General features: G+C 42.0%; 1 protein-coding gene across 1 annotated transcript; it reads right to left on the reverse strand.

Annotated features, from left to right (window-relative positions):
* LOC127153483 (stonustoxin subunit alpha-like) lies at window positions 1-27995 on the reverse strand. The gene is given in 5 exon segments (XM_051094539.1): window positions 1-529; window positions 8578-8610; window positions 10941-12659; window positions 18631-18723; window positions 27896-27995. Coding segments are annotated over 4 exon segments (2364 nt in total). The 5' UTR covers window positions 18722-18723; window positions 27896-27995; the 3' UTR covers window positions 1-8.
* Window position 27996: the final 1 nt, after the last annotated feature.

Genomic DNA, 27996 nt, shown 5'->3' on the forward strand with positions numbered 1-27996 from the left:
CTGATTCATCAACACAGTTTCACTGATGATCCAGGATAAACCCCAAACCCAGCATAGAGCGTCTGAGTGAATGTGATCTGTTCTGTGTGGATGAGACTCATTGTGTCAGAGACGCTGTAGAAGGACAGAGTTCCTGCACCCACATCCACAAGCACTCCTATTCTACTGCTGATGGGCTCTACAGGGAGACGAGTCTCTACCTTATTGTGTGTGAATGAGTAACTGGAGCGACAGCAGCTCAAACTCCAGGACCGATCATTATATCCAAACACACACTCATCACCATCTCCCTTCCTGCTGATGCTCTTATATGACACTGATATTGACACACCAATACATCCACTCCACTCAATCTCCCAGTAACAGCGTCCACATACACGCTGTCTACACAACACCTGATACACATCAAATCTGTCTGGATGATAAGGATACGGCTGATTTGGGAAAGTGTGAGTAACCACTCTGTTGTTCTCAGACAGACGGAGCCATCTATTCGCTGTGTTCAGATCCAGAGTGAGATGACGGGAATCTGATGGAGAGAAAACACATCACAATCAAGAATTATGAATGAATTAGTAATTCAGACCCACAAACACATGATCTTTAATATCAGACTATGAAATCACTACAATATAGGATCATACAAACCTGCACTAAACCTAAACCTGTCTGAACCTCATAGAACACATTCTCATATGTATGTATATACTCGTATATGAATGAATGAATGAATGAATGATCGCATTTATATAGCGCTTTCATTGTGTATTGCTATACACCCAAAGCACTTTACAATCATATGGGGGGATCTCTCCTCAACCACCACCAGTGTGCAGCATCCACTTGGATGATGCGATGGCAGCCACAGGACAACGGCGCCAGTGCGCTCACCACACACCAGCTACAGGTGGAGAGGAGAGAGAGTGACAGAGCCAACTCAGTGAATGGGGATTATTAGGAGGCCATGATTGACAAAGGCCAGAGGAGGGAATTTGGCCAGGACACCGGGGATACTCTCCTACTCTTTACGAAAAGTGCCATGGGATTTTTAATGACCACAAAGAGTCAGGACCTCGGTTTAACGTCTCATCCGAATGACGGTGCTTTTTACAGTATAGTGTCCCCAACACTACACTACACTACACTTGGGCATTAGGACCCACATAGACCACAGGGTGAGCACCCCCTGCTGGCCTCACTAACACCTCTTCCAACAGCAACCTAGTTTTCCCAGGTGGCCTCCCATCCAGGTACTAACCAGGCTCAGCCCTGCTTAGCTTCAGTGGGTAGCCAGTCTTGGGCTGCAGGGTGAAATGGCTGTGGCTTAATATCTCTTAGATATATGTTGTATCATGGTTATATGACGAATATGTTATCATTGTTATATATGTAAGAGTGTTGAAATGTTGATAAATCTCAGGGGAGGATTGATCAGGTGTCCTAGCAACAGTGACAGCAGTTGTTGCCAAGCGACAGTAACGACTGTACTGGACTAAAGACGATGAAAAAAAAAAAAATGCGATGACGTCGGGCGTTTTTCTGCTCAGAGTTTCTTTTTTTTTCCAAATTCAGGCGCTCAGAGCGCTCTGGCAAAAACATGAGGCACAGCAAGCGGTTAAAACGCAAGGCACCTAACGTTCACTGCCAATAGAAAACAATGCAAAAACGCCTCTCACTGCAAAAACGCGTTATGTCTGATCGGGGTCTAATTCGGTTAACTTGAGAAATCTACCTACTGATCTGCTACCTAAGCTTTTTATTATTATTCTTCCTAGCCAAATTTCTAAACGCTACTCCTCCTAGAGGTTTCAAGCTAGAACCACCAAACTCAGCCCAGATGCTAATCATGCTAGCAACATGCTATTTACACGATAATCATGCTAGTAACTTGCTAATCATGCTAGAAACATGTTAGCAACATGTTAATAACTTGCTAATCATGCTAGCAACGTGTTATTAACATGTTAATCATGTTAGAATCATGCTAGTAACTTTCTAATCATGTTACAAACAAACTAGCAGCTTGTTAATAACTTGCTAATCATGCTAGCAACATGCTATTAACATGCTAATCATGCTAGAAACATTCTAATTACATGCTAGCATCTGCTAATCATGCTAGAAACCTGCTAGCAACATGCTAATCATACTAGAATCATGCTAGCACCTGTTAATCATGTTAGAAACATGCTAACAACATGCTAGCAACTTGCTAATCATGCTTGAAGCATGCTAGCAACCTGTTAAAAACATCCTAACAACTTGCTAATCATGCTAGAAAAATGCTAGCAACTTGCCAATCATGCTAGAAACATGTTAGCACCTGCTAACCATGCTAGAAACATGCTAACAATATGCTAGCATCTTGTTAATCAGGCTAAAAACATGCTAGCAACATGTTAACAACTTGCAAATCATGCCAGAAACATGCTAGCAACTTGATAATCATGATAGAGACATGCTAACAACTTGCTAATCATGGTAGAAACAGGCTAGCAACCTGCTAATCATGCTAGAAACATGCTAGCAACATGCTAACAACTTGCTAATCATGTTAACAACTTATTAATTATGATAACAACTTGGAAATCATGTTTAAAACATGCTAGTAACTATCTGAGACTATCTATCTATCTGAAACTTTAACCTTTTAAAACTATTTTAAACTTCAAACTATTTCAGACTGAAAACCATCAAACTTAAAAGTTTTTTGTTTTCTTAACTTTTTAAACTTTTCAAATTTTTTCAAACTTTCTGGTGTGGCCTTCTCAAGCCATCCTAAAGTTTGTCTTGACAAACTTTTTTATCTAGTTAAAACGGATATTCATCAGTCTGAATCCAGTCATGGTCCTTGTTTATTTACACAATAAACAAATATAAACTATTTGTAAAATCACACCACATAGTGATATGTCAACATTTAAACCACTTTAAAGTGTGAGTTTTTTTTTTTTTTTTTTTTTTTTTCTATTGAGTTGAGACCGGTTGATATATAGTACTTGTAGTTTAAAGTGTAATCTGTCATTTTGTCTCAGTGAAGTGCTGTGGTCATTGGTGTGCAGTGAATCATGGGATAGTGTGTGGCTGTGGAGGATCATCTGATGGATCAGTGACATTCACAGACAGAGGAATAGGGGAAAATAGGGGGGAAATTCTGTCATGAATTACCAAAGACTATAGTATACTCAAGACGTGTCATTTGTATAGTTTTGAATGGGGAAAGATGCAACATGGCCACAAAGCCCCGCCTTCTTAATGAAAGAGCCAGTCGTTGATTAGTAAAGTCAGCGCATCACTGCACAACAGTCCGAGTTCTGAGACGTGCGCTCAGTACTGTGCACCGGCTGATCTCGCCTGAAAAATAAATGTTTTTTAAACACAAGGAACAATATTTATAAGGCAGTTCTTGTCAGATTTCATTGGTGATTTCAGATATGAAATTTAATCATAAGCTTGGTGAACCGTTTTGGAGAATTTGATGTTTCCCTATTCAAATAGATAGGAGCTGCACTTGCCTGCCCGAGAGGCATTTCAAAGATGGCCGCTGCATGAAATGACTTGCCTTAAAGGGACTTTGTTAATTACTCACCCTTGTATCGTTCCAAAGTTGTAAGACCTTCATGTCTAATGAAATGAATTAATAGAAACTTTTGAAAACTTTTAAAATGTATACAATAATCAATTTACAACAAAACAAAATATTTAATTTATTTCTTTATTTATTTTTTTATCAAATAAGACGCTGCACAAAAGAACTGTATAAATTAATAAAACAGTGGTTATCTGATATGCCTTAAAATTATTATTATGTTTTTAGTATACAGCAGGTCGTCATTAAGGTCTTTGAGTTTCACTTTCAGTTTCAGTGTGTTTGATGGCAGTTTTTCACTGTAAAGCAGCTGAAGTGACTCTCGGAGCATCTCGTTTATAGATCTTAAGACATTTTTTTAAATTCACATAATATAATCTTGACCACATCCCTACACCTAAACCTAACCTTACCCATGAGTAATCCCTAAAATCAGAGGAAATAATAGATGAATGACACTAATGTATAAACACCAAACACTGATTGTAATCCTAAACTTCACAATGTCATGTGCCTGGTCTTTGTCTTCTGTATTCGTGTTTAAGGACTTTTATTTTGTAGTTTTTGTGTCTTATTGTTCCCTGCTTCCCTGTACCTCTGTTCCCTTGTTTGTTGCCATGGATCTTCATTGAACCACACCCACTCCCTCATCAGTTACCCCGGTTACCAATTAGATCATTACCTCACCCTGTGTATAAATAGTCCTTGTCTTTCCCCTGTATTTTGTCAGTTGTTTAATGTCTGTGATGGTTGCTCCCTGTTCTTGCCTGGTTTTTCCGTGTTCCCCGTTCTGGATTATTTGTTGTTTTCCTTGGATGTTCAATAAACTCCTGCACATAGATCCTCGTCTCATCTCCGCTTCGTTACAGAACAACTGACCAACTATGGATCTAGCAGGAGTTTATCGCGACCCTCTGAGCACTCTTTGCTCAATTTTTCAAAACGGCCGACCGATCGAATATTATGTGGAGGAGTTCCTTTATTACAGCCAGCTAGTGCCTGGAGATGACACCAAAATAAAGGACTGTTTCTGGAGTGGACTCGATCCAGAGGTTAGTTTAAACTTACCGGATGAGGACCCCAGCTGGACCCTGTCACAGTATATAGACTTTGTTTTGCTGTTCTGTGAATCCCCTTTTTCTGTTAAGGAAGTAGAAAGGGTAATTCACAGCATGGTCGCCACTCCTGAGTCTCCTTGCAAGATGGCCGCCAGCCCAGACCCACTGCACAAGATGGCCGCCACGCCAGAGCCAGTCGCAAGATGGCCGCCACGCCAGAGCCAGTCGCAAAGATGGCCGCCACGCCAGAGCCAGTCGCAAAGATGGCCGCCACGCCAGAGCCTGTCGCAAAGATGGCCGCCACGCCAGAGCCTGTCGCAAAGATGGCCGCCACGCCAGAGCCTGTCGCAAAGATGGCCGCCACGCCAGAGCCTGTCGCAAAGATGGCCGCCACGCCAGAGCCTGTCGCAAAGATGGCCGCCACGCCAGAGCCTGTCGCAAAGATGGCCGCCACGCCAGAGCCTGTCGCAAAGATGGCCGCCACGCCAGAGCCTGTCGCAAAGATGGCCGCCACGCCAGAGCCTGTCGCAAAGATGGCCGCCACGCCAGAGCCTGTCGCAAAGATGGCCGCCACGCCAAAGCCAGTCCACAAGATGGTCGCTGTCTCCAAGTCACGCCACATGATGACCCACGTGTTGGACTCACCCCTAATGGCTGTACGGACAGCTAAGATGGCGCTCCCTCTTGTTGCGGCAGCTACCCCTGATTCAAGTCAAGCTACAGGGCCGAGTCAAGCTACAGCAGCTGTTCCCCACGAGTCAAGCCAAGTCAATGTTGTTCCCGAGTCAAGCCATGTTGTTCCCGAGTCAAGCCATGTTGTTCCCGAGTCAAGCCATGTTGTTCCCGAGTCAAGCCATGTTGTTCCCGAGTCAAGCCACGTTACAGCAGATCTTCACAAGCCAAGTGACGTTATCGCTGCTGCTCTTCCCTTAATGGCAGTGGCCATGTGGTGTGTGTGGGCTACACACTGTGCTCCTGAGGTCACGCCTGTTCACAGGTCAGCCTCTGAGCTCTCGTCTGATCACAAGCCTGCACCAGAGCTCTCGTCTGGTCTCAAGTCTGCCCCAGAGGCCCCGTCTGGTCTCAAGTCTGCTCCAGAGGCCTTCCCCGTCGGAGAAGCTGCGCCAATGCCTCCAGAGGTGTCGGCGCCAGCCGTAGAACCTCTTACTGAGGGGGCGTTAACCACCAAACTCTCTGCTTCTCCCTTTTCCCTGTCTACATCCTCTGTCACTGTTCTCCCCAGGTCCCAGTCGATGACGCAGCCTCCTGTTCCGCCCCGGAGGGCTGCTCCGCCTCCTGTTCCGCCCGGAGGGCTGCTCCGCCTCCTGTTCCGCCCCGGGAGGGCTGCCCGCCTCCTGTTCCGCCCGGAGGGTTGCTCCGCCTCCTGTTCCGCCCTGGAGGGCTGCTGCGCCTTCTCCCTCTATTCTGTCTGCCTCCTCTGTCCCTGCTCTCCCCAGGTCCCAGAGCGTGATGCAGATTCCTGTTCCGCCCGCAGGGCTGCTGCGCCTCCTGCTCCGCCTCCTGCTCCGCCTCCTGTTCCGCCTCCTGTTCCGCCTGGGAGGGCTGTTGTGCCTCCGGCTCTGCCCTTGGGGGCTCTAATGTCGCTGGCTCTGCCTCCGGCTCCGACCTGGAGGGCTGTAGCGCCGTCTGTTCTGCCTTCGGCTCCGCCCTGGAGGGCTCTAGTGCCACCTGTTCTGCCTCCGGCTCCGCCCTGGAGGGCTCTAGCGCCGCCTGCTCTGCCTCCGGCTCCACCCTGGAGGGCTCTAGTGCCACCTGCTCTGCCTCCGGCTCCGCCCTGGAGGGCTCCTGAGCCTCCTGCTCCGCCCTGCTGGGTACCGCCTGCTCCGCCGTGGAGGTCTTCTCTCATGATCTGGTGGTCCTCAGCTCCTCCCATCTGGCCGACTCCACCCTGGCCTCTTGCTCTGCTTCAGTCCCTTGTTTATCTCCCCTTACATGGACCTGGCCCTCCATCCCTTCCCCAGTTCTGCCTGAGCTCCTCCCCCTTCCTGGACTGGTATTTCTGTTTGGAGCGTCTGGAAGCCACTCTTTTGAGGGGGGGGGTTATGTCATGTGCCTGGTCTTTGTCTTCTGTATTCGTGTTTAAGGACTTTTATTTTGTAGTTTTTGTGTCTTATTGTTCCCTGCTTCCCTGTACCTCTGTTCCCTTGTTTGTTGCCATGGATCTTCATTGAACCACACCCACTCCCTCATCAGTTACCCCGGTTACCAATTAGATCATTACCTCACCCTGTGTATAAATAGTCCTTGTCTTTCCCCTGTATTTTGTCAGTTGTTTAATGTCTGTGATGGTTGCTCCCTGTTCTTGCCTGGTTTTTCCGTGTTCCCCGTTCTGGATTATTTGTTGTTTTCCTTGGATGTTCAATAAACTCCTGCACATAGATCCTCGTCTCATCTCCGCTTCGTTACACACAAAAACTATAAACTGATTTTTCAAATCTGATTGGTTAATCACAATGTTGTTCCAGGGTCAACAAAGATGTTGATCCAGGAACATGTCGTACTTGGTAAAATCAGGTTCCGCCAAGAAGCCTACTGGATGTTTTAAGGGCCATTCCACCGAATGGGTGCCATTTCTGTCCCCAGGACATTATATATACAAATAGGCATACAATTAACTATGAAGTACATTTTATAATAAAGCTAAGTGTTCTGCATATTAATCTAACTGGAAATTTAACATCATAAAAAAAAAATCTTAAAAACTACCAAAAACACAGAAAATATAGCATTTCTACACGTGTCTAACACTACATTTTAACAATGAAATATAATGTTTAAAATCCTTCAGAAATCATTTTTATTTTGCATTTTTTGTACCTCCATATCCAATCTCTGCTTTATTTCAAAATAAACCTATAATATTTTAGATAAAATACACATTTTACTCATGTCCCCAGGTTTTTACTCAGTTCTGTTACCCTAACACTCCTTTAAAGTATTTTTCTCAGTTTCACACTCTAGCGAATTAAGGTCTTTAGCCTTTGTAGGGCAGAGATGTATGTAGTAGCAACTTTACATGGCAGCTCAATCTAATGTTAGCCTAGAGAAATGAGCGCTATTCAAGTGTGTGTGTGTGGAGTGTGGAAGCTGAATAGTAGCGCACTCACTGCATGACAGATGGAGCGCTTGCTCTTAAAATACTCCGTCATTTTTGGTCACACAGATAAAAGTAATACATCTTTCAAATCTGTGAAGACTCTACATGTATTTGTGTGCACTCATAATAACAGCAAAAATTGCACTTTGTAAAATAATGAAAAAGCGCTGGAAACAGGAAACGCTTTATGCTGTCTCGGACTCTGTGAACTTGAGTGCAAAACTTTGAAACTCTGTGTATGCTTGCTTTATAGACATGACAAATATATCTATAGAGAGTGAAATGTCTACTTTCAAATAAACCAATTCAAATAGAAACCAAACATTCTCAGATTGTGTAATCCGTATGAAACGTGCATACAGGCACATCACTGCTGTGAAGATGACGAGTCAGTGTCTCTGACTTCATCTCAAACTGAAAAAACAAAGCAAGCACTAGTTTATCAATAAATTATTAAAACATTAATTAATGCAGTCTCCTTGCTGTTTTTCTCTGACATATTTTTAATTATTATATTTGCCAGTGTGCTGCAGCAAGCTGTTTTTGTGTGCTTAGGCTCAATAAGGCTCATTATTATGATTTATATGGTTTATTTTAATAAACATGCAACTAATAGTCAACTAATCGATAAAATTAACAACTACTTGTTGACTAGAAAAATTGTTAGTCGAGGGCAGCCCTAATCCTACTGATTTGAACATCAAAGTCCTTCTAAAGTACAAAACCCAGTGTGTGTGTTTAGAGTGAGTGTATGTGTGTGAGTGTCATTATTCAAATCATTTATAAGATTAAAGGTTTTCTTAGTGACTTACATTGTAGGAAGTCCTTCCTGGTCCACTTGGTGACTGTGAAATCAATTAACAGAGTCATATTCAGTCAGTAAACAAACACACACAGCGCTGTGCGATTAATCAAATATCTTCAACTATAATTTTGACTTCTCTTGACTGTGTTGACAAGATTAAATGATAAAATGCCAACAGACTAGCAACCCAGCTAGAAATGTTTCACAATCTGGTAACGTTTTCAGCGGCAAGTTTTATTTTAGTTCCCAGAATGTTCTGCTAAAAGGTAGGACAACATTCTCTAAAAAAAATCTACAAATGTTTATTGTTAACATTGTTAGAACATTATCCTCTTTTGGGCTATCCTGTTCTGGACTATTCCTCATGTGTCCATATATGGTTTTCCTGTTCCTGCCCTCATTATATCAATACTAGTTAACCTGGTATCCCCTGTGTCTTACATGTCTCACTTGTAATCACCTGTCTTTATAAGTTGGTTTCAGTTCAGTTTTTGTTGTCTGGTCTTGTCAATGTATATGGAAATAGTCTTTCGAGAGAGCCTCATAGCCTTTGTGGAGTGCCCGACTCCTGACCCAGTGCCCAGCCCACCATCACCCCGCAGCATGGAGTATAAGCCCGAGCCCACCACGGATGGAGAGTCAAAACCCAGCTCGACCGTTGAGCCCATCACGTCTGACCAGGTGCGAGAGCCAGTAACATCGCTCGCGATGGAGTTCTCAGTGGAGCATGAGGATGCTGAGGAAAGCCTCGACCACTGCACCTCCACTGATGGTGAGCTAAAACTGGAACTGGGACAAATGGACCTGATCAACTTTGATGAGGATATATATGCAGACATGCCCCCTCTTATCCCACCATCGTCAGAATTATTAGTTGATCCTGAACCCTCTGTCTGCCCTGACCTGTCTGCCTGCCTGGATTTCCCATCCATCCTCCACTCATCCCTGCCTCAGCCATGACACCTGTCTTCTGACAGCCCCTCTGATCACCCTCAGCCCATCATCTGTGCAGTGCAGTGCGGCTCCGCCGCAGACCACCGGATCTCCACCCACCCTGGCTCCTTCCTCCTTCTGATCTGCCCTGGACCCTTCTGTCTCGTCCTTGGCTCCTCCCTCCGCCATCACCACTGTGGACTTTTTTTGTTGTCCTCCTCCTGGGAGTCCGTCCTCCACCAGAGTCTCCACCTGCACTGACCTCCTGTTGCCATCCCACGTCCAATTCTTTTGTCCACCTCTTAAGTCCCCTCCATCCGTCCCTTTTTTGTTTTTCTCTATGGCGCAAAGTTGCGCCTTCCAGGAGAGGGGAGAACTGTTACACCCCTGGACTATTTGTATTGTTTTTTCATGTTTTTTCATCCCTCATGTGCCCATATATGGTTTTCCTGTTCCTGCCCTCATTATGTCATTATTAGTTAACCTTGTATCACCTGTTTCTTAATTAATCACTTATCTTTATAAGTTGGTTTCAGTTCAGTGTTTGTCGTCCGGTCTCATCAATGTATATGTGAGTGTTAACTTTCCTGTTGTGGATATACCTGTGTGGATTTATGTGTAGATTGCATTAAAGACTTCATCTTTGACCTTCATCTTCGTGCTGCGTGCCTTTCTCGCACGTTGTGAGAGCTGTAAGTCTGTGTCTGCAAAACACATTTATTATGGCAAGAAAAAAATCACAGCTGATCACAACCACTCTAGTCAATGCTTGTGTTTATTCCAGCCGCACTTCAGCATGTGTTTTGACCCCCTGTACTGTACACGTCTGTGGCGCATTGCGGCTCCGACACGACCACCGGAGCTGATCGCAGCCTCTAGTCAGTACTTGTGTTTATATCCGCCACCCCACGGCGAGTTTCTGAAGTGTCCCATAAGCAGCTCTCTGCACTGCATCACTAAACTTAGGTGCCTAGTCTTTTTGACAGATAATGATGATGATAATAATAATAATCATCTTGTTATCATCAAAAGCATCAGCAACAGGCAATATCTCTGACTATTGTCACAATACTATCATCTATCAGCACAGCCCTAATAAGGTGACAGTAATAATTCAGAGAAAGAAACTCCACAGCAGAGGAAATGGACACATGCATGGCAGCCTAGCAAAACCCTGACCATCACCCACAGCTAAGTGATGTCATTTTGATTATGCTTTTGTTAGTAGGTACTATCCACACCATGTACCTAATACACCTAATGGGTGGGTATTAATATAGTAGCTGTTCAAATAATGAATATGCTGCTGTGAGAACAGGACAGTCACACCTGTTAAATACAGTATCAAACATAATTCTAAATGCTGATTGTTTGAACATGGCAAATGTTTTGAGGACATTAAAATAAAAAAGAAAACACTGTGCAGATGACACTTACTTAAAGAGAGCGTAGGACTGACAGTTTCACTGGCTTCACTCACTCCCAGTTTACCCACTATCCTGTAGCGGATCAGGTACTGCTTTCCAGATACCAATTCAGTAAGGCTGAAGTCTTCATCGGCATCTATGACAAGCCAGTGTTCCTCAGCTCTAGAATGTGCTTTCACCTGCTTGTACTCCACTCTGTACTTCACTGTTTCTCCAGTTGGGGACTTCTGCAATTTCAGGGAAACATTTCGCCCCAGGACATTCTTCACTACTGGTGGAGGTGGCTTGGACACGGGCTGGAACTTTGTGTCTGTCAGTTTCCCATTTTCATACAGATAGATGTAGGAGCCTGGAATGGAGGGATTGGAGATGGCAGATATAATGAATCGAATACTCTTCTCATTTTTATTGACCTCGGAAAATCTCTTGAAGAGACATAAGTTCTCTCTCATCTTTTTAATGACTTCAGGATCATTGAACCACTTCCTGATGTCTGATGTCACAGAAACCGTTTTTTTTATTTAATCTAGCTCTTTAAACTTGTCAGATTTTAGAAACTCTGTCAGGGTTGAAAGATATGGGTCTTCATATTTTAGAGATGTGAAGGTCAAGCACAACACTACATCAATATCAGGATCAAGAAGGATGGCTTTGAGCCCATCTGAATCTACTATGTTGATCTCATTTAGTGTCTTGCTGTGATTATTCAGCAAATAAAGTTCAGACTTTGCATCATCTAACCACTGGTTAAGTAAGTCAGCATTAAAAGGGGAGTTGCTGTGTATCTTCAGGATGTCTTCCAGGGATTGTTCCTCCATACCTCCTCCTCGAATGGCAGGCAAGACCCTGGCCAGTTCTTTCTGAAACACCATCTTGTAAATGCTAAATGAATCCTGAAATGAGTGCAACCTTGCTTTGATATCACTAAAGACATCTACCTCTGTTCTCCTGCACAGGTCATTGCATGTCCTCTCTACCTCCCACAGCCCCTCCATCATTTCTGCAGTGTTGGAAATCAAACGTGTGCTGATTTCTCTCTCCAGCTGAGCTGCTTTTGCATCCAGTAGACAAAGAGGATAGAGCCAGACTTTTATTGGCACTGCATTCTGAGGATTCTCCTTCAGTAGAGTGGGGAGCTTCTTGTACACCTCTAGGGCCTCCATGTATGTGGTGGGACTCTGCTCAAGATGGACATCACCATGAAATGTGCAGGTGATAATCTCAGCCTTTTTATTATCTTCATCCGTCATTTTTACAGCTCCTTCTCCCTCAATGGAAAATGTAGGGATCTTCTTGACTATGACCTTCAGTTCTACCTCAATCTCCTGCTTGTTTTCATCTTCTGCAAATGAGCGATCAAACACCATGAAGGCCTGAGCACCGTACAGCACAGCCGTGACCACATGAGTTGCAGTTTTCTGATCAAACACCTGAGGGTAGGTGATCTGGCCGAGCTGAGTCATAGTAAGTTGATCAAATCTTGTGGTTTCACTGTAATGCATTGTTACTCTGGACTGTTGTTTGGAGGATTTGGTGTTTTGCAGGTACTTGGCAGATCCTCCCACCTCCACCAGCCCCCCCAAACAGCTGGCCTTCAGTGAAGCGCTTACATTCAGGAGACTGGCCTTACTAGAGAGAGAGTCTGAGCTACTGAACTTCAAATCTGTCATGAGCTGTGGACGACTGTCCAAATCTTCACTCAGTGATTTCTTATCCCACAAAGTAACACCTGAAATGAGAAATGGTTTTAAAAAGTTACATATGATGATACAATTTACAACTGAGGTAAAGATGCACCCTGTCTCTGTAGGACAATTTTAAGCTAATTTAATATGTGTATGCTTTATTTTATTGTGTCTCAAATTGACTACATCAATATTTTTGGTAACACTTTATAATAATTTTATTATTAAATCATTAACAAACAATATATAATGCTTAACAGATCATTAGTTAATATATAGTCATATAGCTACAAATATAAGATAATGTGCTTAGAAATGTTTGCTGATGTACTCATTGAACATTACATAAAGATCAACAAATCATTACTTTACATATTTCAAAAGACTTATGTTTGCTTATGTTATGTTTATGTTTATGTTAAATGTAACACTTATATGATCATGCACTAAATATGTACTGATTAACAGCTTTATTTATTAATGCACATTTGAATGCTGACAAATGTTATTGAACTGGTTGTTTAAACAGTTACACTCAGCCCAAGAATTACGGTCCTTGAGTGGCCCAGATCTGGACTACAGACATGAGCCACACATGAGCCATAACTGACCCAAATCTCACCCAAACAGTAACTTTAGCAAGCAACCATTGAATCAATGTTAAAAATTGTTGAGCCCTTCGAATTAGTTGACACAGACGCATTTATGTAGATCGGAAAGCGCATCCCCTTCACAAACAAATGTAATTCACTGCAGCGGCTCAGATGTCAAGAGTAAATGACGATCACTATGTTGATTCTTATATCCAGCAATACAATACCTCAATTGCTCAATCAGAGATATTCTTGTCTAACTTACATCCCTGGTCTGGCATCGAAATAATGGAGGTCTGACTGTTACAGCTGATCTGAGGTAAGATGCTCATGTCAATTTGCTATTGTGGGAACGGCCTCTGTTGGTGTGACGCATCTGAGAATGGCTCGATTTGAAAAAGGGGATATTATTTTTACAGATTAATTAAAAACCACTGCATGGATTTTTATCATTATAGGGTAGATGTGTACATACACTGCCAACACACATATATGTCACTCCTTGTTTACACAGTGCACAGAGATTACGGACATGTTCACTGGCACTGTGAAGATCTAAAGATATTTAGAAGTACAGGTCATCGCAATGGAAGACGATTTTTTTATCATCAGACAACCAGAATACTCAGAGTAAGAAGTCAGAGAGATGGAGGACGCGGCCGCAGCAGCAGCAAGTCTTTAAGCTTCAGGGAGACAGAGATCTCTTCAAAAGTGGTGGTGTTCTTATGATGTTATGATGGTGTTGCGAGATGCCAACAGAAGTGGAGGGCATCTATAAGCGCAGATCACTTCCGGGGCTTGCGTATACTACGCCAGAGCACATACACGTCATGCGCCAGATGCTGTACTTGCACTCAGGACAGTAGGACATAGCGGTGTATCAGAGGTAAAAAATTATATAAATACTGTTCAGTTTCTCGCACAAACTAATTGTTTCGTGTCTTAGGACATCAGTGTATCGCCACGAGTCGCAGGTTTAATTTGGTTTTGTTTGTGTACATTTTTTTTACTCTCAAAGATTTGGGAGCCATTGACTGCCATTATATGACTGACAGACTGCAACGGTTTGAGTTAAAAATCTTTGTTTGTGTTCTACTAAAGAAACAAAATCATGTACATCGTGGATGCCCCCAGGGTAAGCAGATGAACATCAAATTTTCTTTTTTGGGTGAACTATCCCTTTAACGTTCAAACAACATGTAAAAGTGAACTTTGCATCCGAAACCCCTTTAAGTATATCTTTAATACATTTAATAGTATGTCTTTTTCACCTGGGGGGCTGCAGGTCCTGACAATATATCAGGCCGGATACTGAGAGACTGTGGTGAACAGCTGACAGATGTCTTAACACATATCTTCAACACTTCACAGAGCCAGGCATTCGTCCCTACGTCTCAAATCCACAACAATCATACCGGTACCAAAGAAATCACCCGTGTCCTGTCTAAATGACTACCATCTCATAGCACAGACCCCAATCATGATAAAGTGCTTTGAGAGGTTAGTCATGCACTATCAGATCCAATCTCCACACACTCGCTCCAGTTTGCAAATCATCCAAACCGCTCCACAGACAATACCATTTCCTCCACCCTCCACCTTGCTTTTACCCACATAGAAAACAAAGACTCTTATGTTATAATGCTGTTCATTGACATCTCAGTATTCAAAACAATAATCCCGCAACAGCTCATCCACAAACTAAAAAAATTGAATTCTGAGCAATGTCAGTCCACATCTAGTGTGATGGGAAGCTTTAATAGAATGTTAGAAGATACTAATAATAGAAGATAATAATGTTATCAATAAACATTTTTGGAATGTTTTTAGAGAATGTTATCCTACCTTTTAGAAGAATATTTTGGGAACTTAAATAAAACTTGCTGCTTCAAACATTTTGAAGAACATGAAACATTTCTAGCTGGGAAGACCCTACAGCCGACAGTGAACACAACTGCAAAGATCATCGGTGCCCCTCTCCCCTCCATCCTGGACGTTTTCCTTGCACAATGCTCCAGTAATGCTACCAGTATTGTGAAAGACACCACCCCTTCCTCCCACAGTCTCTTCCAGCTCTTGCCATCAGGAAGACGGAATTGGAGCATCAGAGCCTGCTCTGCAAGACTGATCAACACCTTTTCCCCCCAAAGCTGTGAGAGCCCTCAATTCCAATCACCTCACCCACCTCTGAAACCTCATCCACAACCCTACCTCTTGAAAGCAGGCTCCTCTTACCACCACCCCACCACACCACATAAAAACTATTGAAAACCTCAAAAACACTGTGTAATTCTGACTCACACTGGTGAGTGGTCTGGACAAACCACCAGTAGAAACAGTCATTTCTCATTATATGCACCAGATACTGTTTTATAAACACTCCATGTTACATAAGGTTTGAAAATTCTTTCTTACATCTAGTGCTGTATGTTTATATTTATGTTTAATTATGTAGCACAATGGTCCTGTGCCTATTTTATTCCACTGTATTTCCAGACATGTAGCGGAATGACAATAAAGCTCAACTTGACTTCAAGAGGTCTTAAATTTGGGGACGGAAAGACAAGAATTGTGATATGGCTGAATGTGACGATTAAATTTTAAAAGTTTATGATTTCATTCAATAAAATATAAGCACAGCACATTTTAAGTCAGGTGCTGCTGATTTGCGTTTAGCCATTACCGGGCCATAAAACTATTTCTGCCTCCTGTTGGCAGATGAGTTCTGCATTTTCAATTAGCCCATCTGCTGTTTTTGATCAGATCAATACAGAAGTTGACCAATATTTTTAAATATGATCCAGTGGATTGACAAGAAGATAAAGGGTCTTATCTAGCGAAATGATCTGTCATTTTTTTTCGGAAAATAAAAATTTGTATACTTTTTAGGCACAAAAGCTTGTGTAGCACAGGCTCTGGGATGCGCGTTCACGACGCTACATACTATTGAATCACGTTGAAACGTCACATGGATGTAGGCAGATCTACAGACCCAGTGTTTACAAAGCGAACACGCAAAAACTAAGAAAGTGCAAGTAAGTCAAACGCTGTTTACAAACAAAAAGGTACAATGATGTCGGACGATTCTGATGTTGTAGGAGAAAATAAGATGGAGTTTTTCATCATACTCTACCTTTTTGAGCTGGAGTACACAGACGATGAACTTAGACGTGATTCGTAGTAGTGATGGGAAGTTCCGATCATTTTACCGACTCCGACCTTTGCGTGTCGTTCAGCAAAATGAAGGAATCTTTTTTTGAGTCATTTCGTTCATTTTGGCAAAATATTATTAAAATGTTACATGTTACTTCCCTAACACATCTTCTGCTTACACAAACATTGATCACACTAGAAAAAAGACAAAACTGTAATGCTATAAGAAACTGAAAAAATGAATTCATTGTTTACCTGGGTCTTTAGTCTATGATTAGCTCACCTCACCTCTTATCTGACAAGTTTTTGGGTTCAAGTCGTTTGTTCATCACGTGACAGCCCCATAAGATGAACGAACAACTCGAAAAACCAGAAGACTCGAAACATAAAAAGTATAAAAAAAAATATTTTCCGCTAGATAAGAACCTTCTTCCTCTGCTGGGATCGTTTAGAGCCCTTCGAAGCTGCATTTAAACTATATTTTGGAAGTTAAAAATTGGGGCACCAATGAAGTCCATTATATGGAGAAAAATCCTGAAATGTTTTCCTCAAAAACCATAATTTCTTTATGACTAAAGACAGAAAGACATGAACATCTTGGATGACAAGGAGGTGAGTAAATTATTTGTGAATTGTTGTTCTGGAAGTGGACTTCTCCTTTAATCAAAGACAGGCGATAAATCCAGGATAAATCCAGGATAAATCTCAGGAAACTTAGAATGGCTCTGTAACGTAGCTAACACTAGGAGAGCGATAAACGCTAGACAATACTCAGCGCTGAATGAAAGTCACCTTGTATTTATGCCGTATGTGATTGGCTGTAGCTGTGTGCGTAACGGGTAAAGTGGAGTATGGGAAATGTAGTCCAGGGTGTAGTGCAACAGTCTGTGTAGTGTGAAAGTGAAAGTGAAAGTGACGCATATTGTCGACTATGGGTCACCATAAATTGGTCCTCTGCATTTAAGCCATCACGAGTGCACACACACAGCAGTGAGAAGTGAACACACACACACACTGTGAACACACACCTGGAGCAGTGGGCAGCCGCTCCAGGACCCGGGGAGCAATTGGGGGTTCAGTGCCTTGCTCAAGGACACTTCAGTCATGGTATTGAAGGTGGAAACAGCGTTATTCACAATCCCAACCTTCAATTCCTGGTGGTGTGGGAATCGAACCAGCAACCTTCAGCTTACGAGCCCGACTCTCTAACCATTAGGCAATATGAAATCAATATGAGAGTCAATATGAAGCACAGGCGACCTCTGGTGGCGGGCAGACCTAAGACCATAGACGGGATTCATGACATCCTTCAATGAAAAGGAAATTGAGTAAGACGGTGTGAAAGGTGTGTGGACATAGAATAGTAATCAGGAAAAAAAAAAGAGGAGAAAAAGTGCTGGCCCTCATCACTATCAAAGCTGTTCAGCCCTGATTTACATGAACTAATGATTTTGTTAATCATGATATAATATTCAGTAAGTTCATTAGTACACAGTTAGAAACACTTGTAAGTATTTGATTTATAATAACTAATGTGCTGGTAAAAAATGTATAATATTTGTTAATAATTTATTAATGAAAATTATTATAACTTTTCCATTATTATTTATTTATTTATTTATTCATTCATTGTGGCTTCACAATTTGGTGATTTGGTAGAAAAGGAAGCAAAAAACTTCTTTATTTAAAAGGGTCATCGGATGCAAAGTTCACTTTTACATCTTGTTTGAACATTAATGTGTGTTGGCAGTGTATGTACACATCTACCCTATAATGATAAAAATCCATACAGTGGTTTTTAATTAATCTGTAAAAATAATTGAGGTGTTGTGTTGCTGGATGTAATAATGAACATAGTGGTCATCATTTACTCCCGACATATATCCATCTATGTTTGTGCAAATCATTCGTGATCCAGCTTACAGCAGAAGTGAGTATAAGGGTTTTTTTTATAAATCTTTAGCCTTTCCTAATAATGTGCTAGTTAGCAAGTTTAACCACCAAACACAGCTAAATGTGGCTAAAGTAAACAGGCTTGTCACTCCACAGAGAGAAGAGAGGGGCGGGGCGAGCAGAGCTCATTAAGATTTAAAGCAACCTTGACCAGAAGAGGATGATTTTTGCAGAGATGATTTTGGCAAGGTAAAAAAGACTACTCACTACTGTTGAGAAATTTTAACCAAAGCATGTTATAGACATTTCATTAAGACCCTAAAGAATCATATCAACTTGTGGAAAATGGGCGTCCTACAACCCCTAGGTAAAGCACCTGGAATGAAGGAATCCTTGCGGCAGTCATACAGCATACCAGGAAACAGAGGTCTTCCTAGGGCTGCCAGTTCAATAGGTTCTGATGCCATGTCTGTAGTAAACGAACACAGAGAATATTTGTATTTTTTTATTTTATCATTCTAAAATTCTTGTTAAAAACTTGTTAGTCAAGTTTTCTAAAAAGGTAATTAAAGGGGTCATGATAGGAGAAATCAAATTTGCCTTGATCTTTTGACATAAGAGGTCTTTGTACCATTAAAAAATGCTGCAAGTTTGATAGCTTGTGTGGGCAAATGATTAAGATATAAAAATATAAAAATATATGAAGATATGAATGAATGAATGAATGAATGAGCGCATCTATATAGTGCTTTTAGCAGAACATTCTGGGAACTACGTGAAACATTTCTAGCTGGGATCCTTGTAATGTTTTCCTAATGTGGTTGCGATAATGTTCTTCATTACTTACCATGAAACATTGTGTCAGTGTTTTATTAAGAATATTGTATAATCTGTTACCTCAAAAACATTCCCAAAACTTCCTTGAAATGTTACAGTTAAAATGTGATATCATTGTTTACATTTAACATTATAGGAACGTTATTTGAAACTTAAAACATTCTTTAAACATTACATTCAAATGTTTTCTTTAAAACATTAACCAAACAAGTACAGAATGTTCGCTAAAGTTCTGGGAACGTTCCCTGCTAGCTGGGAAATCTGCTACTTCTCACTGCTGTTTCCTGAGTTTTAGAGGGCACAATGTAACTGATGTGCACACAGTTGCGGAGGCTCACGTTGTGGAACTAGGTGAAAGTATAAACAAGGCTTAAGGAGTTGAACCAGACACTAAAAGAAGCAAAAGAGCATCACAAGGAACTAATAGAAAAAAAAACTTCCAAAATATGAATTCTGAAAAATTATGGGACTCAATGAGTCCCAAAAGAGATCACAGCATCTATACTTCATACAAACCAGTCTGACTTTGTTTCTTTCATACAAAACTTCTTATTGGGAATTAACAGATGTTTAGATGTTAATGTTTTATTTTTTATGTTTTAGATGTTAATGATTTTAAAGGTGTTTTAAAATAAAACATCATAGTATTAAAAGCATATTTTGTAATCCTATTTTCTTTATAAGCAAACTGATAAGGATCTAATTTATGCAGTACAATTTCTTCGTCACAATACGTTCAAGTGATATCATTACTATGGACGCTAACGCCACTGGTCCAAAGTCATTGTATTCCGGTGCTGGATGTTTTTTTGGAACAGGAATAAGAACAAGAGTTCTATGAGTTCTGGATGACCGCCAGAGGCAGTGCTTCACACTGGATGTTATCTCATTGCAGATGCACAGGTCGAGTCTAATACAAACAAAGTTCCTTGTGACCAGGATGATTTAGGGTCCTCCCCTATTTAACCCCGTGACTTCCTGCAGACTGTCCCTACAGAATCTTCTCGCCCTGACTCCGAGTGACAGAAAGCTCTGGCGGTCATCCAGAACTCATAGAACCGCAGTTATCTTTGTAACTCTCATTCTATTTTGCTCTTTCTGACTGGCAGAGGCAGCGCTTCACACTGGATGACTTATAACCACAAGGTCACGAGGAGGTCCTATTTACCTCTTAAGAAGTTGAGAGTCCCGACAGGACAGCTGTTCAAAAGGTATCCAAAGCAGCCACATTAACCCTGTAATATCTGGAAAATGTGTTCGCAGATGACCAAGTAGCTGCTGCACATATATCACTAAGGGGGGCACCTTTGAGTGCCGCCCAAGATGTCAAGATGCCCCTTGTTGAATGACACCTCACTCCCGATGGCAGTGGACCTCCACTGGACTTGTAAGCATGGGTGATTACCTCAACTACCCAATTTGACAATCTCTGCTTTGGTAGGGGCTGCCCTTTTCTCTGCCCTCCAAATCAGAGAAAAAGCTGGTCTGACCGCCGAAAATCTTCTGTGGCCCTGAGGTAGGCCCAGAGGGCCCTCACCGGGCACAAGAGTCTGTATTCGCTTTCTTCTTGTAATTCTAACCCTGGAGGATTGAATACTGCCAGCTCAATAGCCTGATTCCTAAACAAGGCAGAGAGCCTCTTGGGGAGAAATGCTGGGTTTGGCCACAACTTCACTGTCGAACCATCTGCATTCCAGTGCAAGCAGGTTGTGTCAACTGATTGCGCTTGGAGCTCACTCACACGTTTAGCTGAAGTAATGGCCAATAAAAAAGCTGTTTTGAAAGAAAGCCACTTCAAGTCACTGTGCTCCAAAGGCTGGAACAAAGATAATGTAAGAGATTTCAAGACAAGGCTCAGGTCCCATGAGGGTATTTGAATGACCTGAGGAGGGCGCAGCCACTGTGCACCTCTAAGTAATTGAGCAACCAAGGCATGAGATCCCAATGGCTGACCATCTATCCATACATGATGTGCTGAAATTGCAGCCACATAAACTCTTAAGGTAGAAGCTGATCGATTACCTTCTGTACCTCTTGATCACAGACTCTCAAAAGGGGCTCCTGGCCCTTCAGAGGCCAAACACAGAGTTGTAGGCGGTCTGGATTCGGGTGCCAAATCTGACCCCCCAACTGGTGGAGGAGGAAATCCGTCCTCCTGGGAAGGCTCCAGGGGTCCCCTCATAAGAGCCTGTACATCATTGGAAACCAGGGTCTCCCCGGGCAATTTGGTGCCACTAGGAGTAGCCTGTGGCATCCCTGAAGGAATCTGTGAATAGTTGCTAAGATTAAAGGTATTGGGGGAAAGGCATACAGTAACTGATCTGGCCAGTCGTGGGCTAGAGCATCCTGCCCCACAGGATTGGACTCTTCTGCCAGTGAAAACCAGAGGGGGCACTGGGTCGATGCTTCCGAGGCGAAGAGATCCACTCTTGCTCTGCCAAACCTCTGCCGTATCGTCTCCACCACCTCTGGGTTGAGTCTCCACTCCACAGACAGAGATTTGTGGCATTCCACTCCTGGAATGTGCATTGCCCTGATACTCGCCAACCAAGGGAAGGCCCCGGTCAGCAGCTCCTGTGACACTCGAAGAGACTGGCTGGATCTTGTGCCCCCTTAATGGTTCATGTGATAAACCACTGATGTATTATCTGATCTGACAAGAATATGCCTGCCTTGTAAATTAAGTGCAAAGTGCTTCAGAGCCAGTAGCACTGCTCGAAGTTCCAGGGAATTTATATTCTCCCCCCCTTTGCTGGGAATCCCATTGTCCTCTGACCACCCTGTGTTGCCAGACTGTGCCCCAGCCGGCAAAAGAAACATTGGTCTGAACTACTTCCTGCGCCGAGGGAATCCTGCCCAGAGCAACCCCTTTGGTCAGATATGATCTCCTCCATGGTTTCAGCATGAGAAGGCCTTGCTGTGTGACTCTGATCATCTTGTTTCTGTGACCACTGGGACTCAAATGAAAACTGTTCACCCACATCTGGAAGGGACGAAGCGAAAGAAGCCCAATTGTATTACTGCAGCCGCTGCTGCCAGCATGCCCATGAGTCTGAATGGTAGTCTGGCCTGCATTCAGAACCGCCGGAGGAGCTGCAGAATACTGTTCACCCGCTGTTCTGATGGTGAAGCTATCATCACCTGTGAGTCCAGGATAATACCTATGAACAGTGTTGGGCAAGTTACTCTGAAAATGTAATTAAATTACTGATTACTGATTACTCCTTTGAAAAGTAATCAAATTACTGTTCTGATTACTTTATTTCAAAAGTAATTAGTTGCATTACTTGTTACGTTCTGTACGTCCACAAAATTTACGTGAAATAGTGAACTTGTGTGTTGCCTACCATCCCAGTATAAATGCTCCGATAAAATATTTGTTATTAAAGCATCAACATTCACAAACCGCTGTTATTTTAAATAAAAGCAATAGGCTGTTGCGTGTGTGGTTGCAGAATGCACGGCATTTCGAGCGGTGAGTGGATTCTCTGTTTGTCCATTGCATTTCAGAAATCAGCATTGTTCAATGCTGCAAACATAAATAAATAGAAACTCTGTCTATGCTTACGCCTGTTAATCGTTTTTGTTTTAATATAGCTGTTCCTGTGGCTTTTGTGCAATACATGAATAGCAATTAATTTGTTTTAGATATATTATGTGTAGACAGTTCCATTTTGAGTCCTGCAAATCATTTATTCTATCGCATCCCACATAAACACGAGTCTCTGCCCGCCCGCACCTGCGCCCTGTTGTGATTTTTTTTTCTTAGAGACTAGGAGACGTTTTTGGATATCTTGAAGCAGAAGTTTCTCTTTATTCAGATACTCGCTGCTTGGCACTGCAGCCATCAAAAAAGTCTGCCAATATCTCAGCACAGCTGAGTATATAGGTTTGAAAGGAGGCGGAGTACATAGAGGTGGAATCAATCTAAACAAAGCATGCAAATGTGGTACAGGAAATCAGCCCAGTAAAAGACTTTTCCCAGCCTTGATCTATTTAGCATACAAGTGTCATTCAAATGCATAGGTGCTAAACAAAAGGCACAGTTGTACCTTGAGCTTAGACTTCACACTTAACTTGGGAAACCTGCCAGATGTTCAGGAAATGTATAAAGACAAAAGGTTACTGTCTCAGGGCTTGGGCTGTCTGCTAAATCACAATATACATAACCTTTTAGAAATCTGTAATCCAACAGCCCGCACCCGCAGTCGCCCATCAAGTCTTGTACCGCGCAAGTCTTGTACTCTCTGTTGCGTCGAGTCCAGTGCCAGTGGATTAGAGACCATTCTCGCTGGTCTCGACGCAACAGAGAGCGGCACAGTATGACAATAGAAGCTGATGCGTTGTTCTCCGCACCGTACGTTCTCAGAAAGTTTTAATGTGCCGTGCTGCCCTTTCAGAGGTTTTAAATTGGATAGTGAGTTTTTGCGGTTGAAAAGGATTTCTTCCCCTCTAATTGATAACGCACAATACTGTTCTTGCCTTTGACAGAAATAAACTAAAAATAATGATTGTATTTCCAGCTACAGAACGCATGCTTTCCTCTCTCCATGCTGACTATGTTTTCATTGGTAGAATCTGCCTCACAGACGCTTTCAAGTCAAAGTAGTTCTCAGGTAAAGGACGTCGCGTGTGCTATCCAACACCCTTTTTATAATCTACATGATAAATCACATTCTGTCGGCAATGACGTAACGCAGCAGTAACGCATGCGTGTAACTATACTCTAATTACTCATTTGGAAATTATAACGCGTTAAATTACTCCGTTACTAAAAACATAATCAAATTACTGTAACGTGTTACAAAGTAATGCGTTACTGCCCAACACTGCCTATGAACTTCACCCACTGAGTCAGAGTTAACTGGCTCTTGCTGAAATTCACAGTCAGGCCCAGCCGGGCAACATGGGAGAGCAGCCGTGTAATTCCACCACTGCCTGCTCGCAAGAGTGAGAGCACAGTAGCCAGTCGTCCAGGTATGGAAGTACCTGAAGTCCTTTGGCCTGTATTGGAGCCAACGCCGCTGCCATACACCTGGTGAAGACTCGTGGGGATAGAGAAAGGCAGAACGGAAGTACTCGGAACTGATAGACCTGACCCTGGAACGCAAAGCGGAGAAATGTCCTGTGCTGTGGAGCAATTGGAACATAGAAGTAAGCATCCTTTAAGTCTATTGTGGTGAACCAGTGCTGTTGCCTGACTGCCTGGAGAACATTGGTCACGCGCAACATTCGAAATGGCAGTTTCTTCAGAAACCTGTTGAGGGAACGAAGATCGAGTATAGGTCTTATCCCGCCGTCTTTTTTTGGAATTATATAGTATATTGAGTAGAACCCACTGAGCCATTCTGACCATTTTACTGTTTGATGGCGTCTTTCTGTAGGAGCTGGTTTATTTTTTTGCACTAAGGAATTGGCATTCTGGCGTTCTGCCCTTTGGGGCCTGAAATGACTGCTTTCCCCGTCCCCGAGGTCGCTAAACATCTTGTTCCATTCTATGAGAATGCTAAACAGGCTAAATAAACCACCTGGACACTGCGTTGTAGTGTCTGTTGAGCAGCTGGGCCAAAGAGCTGCCCGGGGACTACCGGAAGGTCTCTCAGAGTTTTTCTACAGGCCTCAGACAGGGGTGATTGAGCAAGCCAGACTTGTCGCCGTGCCTGTGCCGCTGACATAAGCCTGCCCAGTTCTCTTGTCATGAAAGCTATTGACTTTAATGTAGCATCCCCTAAGTCCTGAGTTGTAGCCTCACTCTCAGAAGATTGAAGAGACTGGGACAACGACCAACATAAGAAGGGAGATAGAATTGCCAATGCGACCCATACATTCCGCTGTGTTATATGCCTGAATAAGAAGATCATCCGTAATCCAACATTGAGGCAGAGGGCAACGGACAGTAGGCCTCAAAAGTTTTTTCTGGAGAGAGAACAAAAGAGGCAATAATTGGATCAACCTTAAGCATCTGACCCAGACCATAAGTGTCTGCATCTTGCATTGCCGCCAAAGCTCTGCTTGCACTAATGTGGTGCGTAAGTGATTTTGGTGTTAGCCCAACACTTCTGCAGCTCATCAATAACATTTTTCGATGGTAGAATGATAAGAGAGCTGGTTGAGCCGAATGTCTAGCAGAAAAAAAAAGCACTAGCAGAGACTGCTGCTGCCGGGGCTGTATCAAGACCTAGGCGAGCCAATGCAGCCCGAAGAGCTCGCTTCACCACTTCCTGCTCTGATTGTGGGCCTTCTGCAGACCCCTGATCAATATCCTGGGATCTGTCATAAGAGCCCTGGGACTGAATCTCTGATGTAACCTCCTCACCTTCACCCTCATAGAACTGGCTGACAGAAGCAGTCACAGACATGACATCCCCCTCAGGAATGGGTGACTCCAAAGTGGGGGCTTCATGTCACTACATTCAATAGAGCTTTATTACCAGGCTATTTCCAGCTATATATCATATATACTAGACACACTCAGCGAATAACAATCTGAGTGTATATAAATATATATGTATCTTTTAATATGTCAAGTGAAATGTATACAAAAACATACAACAAATATCGAATGCCTGCAAACAAAGCCTACATGCATTCAGCAGTATCAACTACCATAGTTGAATCGCTGCTAAACACGCAGATACCGCACACAACAGAGTGTCCCCACTCTCAATGCAGTCTCGTACAGCTGTGAGATAATACAATATACTATCCGGCAGTGCTACTGAGCAAGAACACTGCCAAACAATGCCAGGGAAGACAAAAACGAACCCCGAGCATAATGTAACAACTCACCACTGTATTCTCAATAAATTCAACTGAAAGTCGCAAAACACCAATAACCTGAAGTTTTGCAAAGCTGAAAAACGGATTCCAAATGTCCATACAAGATCCCTGCTTTAATATTCTCCAACCTGTAATATATGCATGCGAGAAGATTATAGGGACAGTATGCAGGAAGTCACGGGGTTAAATAGGGGAGGACCCCGAGTCATCCTGGTCACGAGGGACTTTGTTTGTATGAGACTCAAGTGATTAATTGAGTGATGATTGATCATTATTAAAGAAACCTGATATTAACAAGCAGAATCGCCAAAGACAAAAATCACAATTTTTATGTCACCAATATAGTGGTCAGCGTTTCCTTTAGTTGGGCTCTTGACCCTTACATTTTTAACTTTAGATTTTACTTGGCTGTTATAACTGATTTGTAACAGACAGACAAGCAAAGAGGGAAAAAAATTATCATTTGACCTGAATTACTGAACTCATTTAGAGAATAAACCTAAAAGAGTTTGATTTTTTCCTGTTGATTATAACAGCCCTATGATTCTAAAGTATTCACATAAAGTATATTTTCTTGAAAGTCTTGGGGGAAAAAAAAACTTTTTTGAGGCGCACACACATACATCATAAATTAGTGTAGGATTCTCAACGGTGACGAACAGCATGTCCAGAACTTATCAACTCTAGAAAACAAGCTACTAAAAGCCACATAATAAATAGTGAGAATAAAGAAAATTACTAAGACAATGCAGCTTATGATTTATCCATGCCACAATGCATCATGAGAGCCATGGATGAATTTTGATTGGTGGCACCCAGAACTGGCACCCAGTTGTTATTTATTATTGTTATTATTATTATTATTTTTTTTTTTTAACAACTTTTAATAAATGCTTCAGATTGTATTGAAAATGTTGGAAATCTTATGCTGAAGAATCACAGGGCTGCTACATTCAACAATATAGACCCAACTCAAGAGGTCAGGCTCTAAATGTGTTTCAGGTAGAGATTTTTTTATTTATTTTATTATTATTATTATTATTATTGCCTCTTTGCTTGTCTGTCATAACTGATAAGCAAAATCTAATCTTAAAAATGAAAGTGTGAAGAGCCCAATTAAAGCAAACGCTGACTGATCATTGTCTGCTTTTTGCAGTACCAGAGGCTTGTGTTAAAAAAAACGGTAAATAAAACCCCAGTCTCTTCCTGAAGATCCCGAAAAAGTCTGTAGGCGCCTCAGTTCACTCAGAGAATCTGTCAATCGCAGCTGTCAATCATGACGTCACACTTCCATTTTTATAGCATCACATAACTAACTAAAACCAAACTTATTTAAAAAAACTAACACCTCAAATATTATGGAAGAAAACAACAACAACTACTATACGGGGTCAAATTAGAACAAATATAAAAGTAAATAAATAAAATGTAATTAAATTGTATTGTTGATAAATTACATTCGTAGCTCTAGACAGTTACCTATGGCTATGATTTTATTAATATGGTTGTCTGATTGATTTTATAGTCTCAAGCATTCACAAATCACATAAAAGAAAATTAAGAAGTTTTATTACAATAAAACGATGTTTAATTTTGGCAAGGGTTGTGATGATGTCCACATGTTTTTGTTGAAGAAATTATAGAGCATTTCTACCGCAAGATTAAGTGGATATTTGAATTAAATGTTTGATCAATATTAAAGAAGAACTGATTGTCCTGTAAGTGTGATAACAACAATTTTTGGTCATTTGGCGCCCTTTGCAGGCATTTGTAATAATATGTAAAGTACACAAATTTTTTATTTCGTATTAGCCTACATTATGTATTTTAACAGTGTTATTTAATGAAACCATATGATTATTATTAATTGACCGATCATTATTGCCTCATTGTTTTTATATAGCCTAATGCATTTTAAGCCATGGAAACTAAGGCAGATGCCTTGGTGGTGGTAAAATTATTACCGACATTAAAACGTTATTAACGTCAACAGCCAAAAAAGTTTCACAGGATTACGAACGTACCTGAAAGTGATACACGGGCTTCTTCTTGGACTTTTTCTCTTTTTCTTTTCTCGGCGCCGGACTGCTTATTATGATCATTTGCAGTCAGCCGCTTCACATAC

The sequence above is a fragment of the Labeo rohita genome, chromosome 22, assembly GCF_022985175.1.
Source record: "Labeo rohita strain BAU-BD-2019 chromosome 22, IGBB_LRoh.1.0, whole genome shotgun sequence".
Taxonomy (NCBI): Eukaryota; Metazoa; Chordata; class Actinopteri; order Cypriniformes; family Cyprinidae; genus Labeo; species Labeo rohita.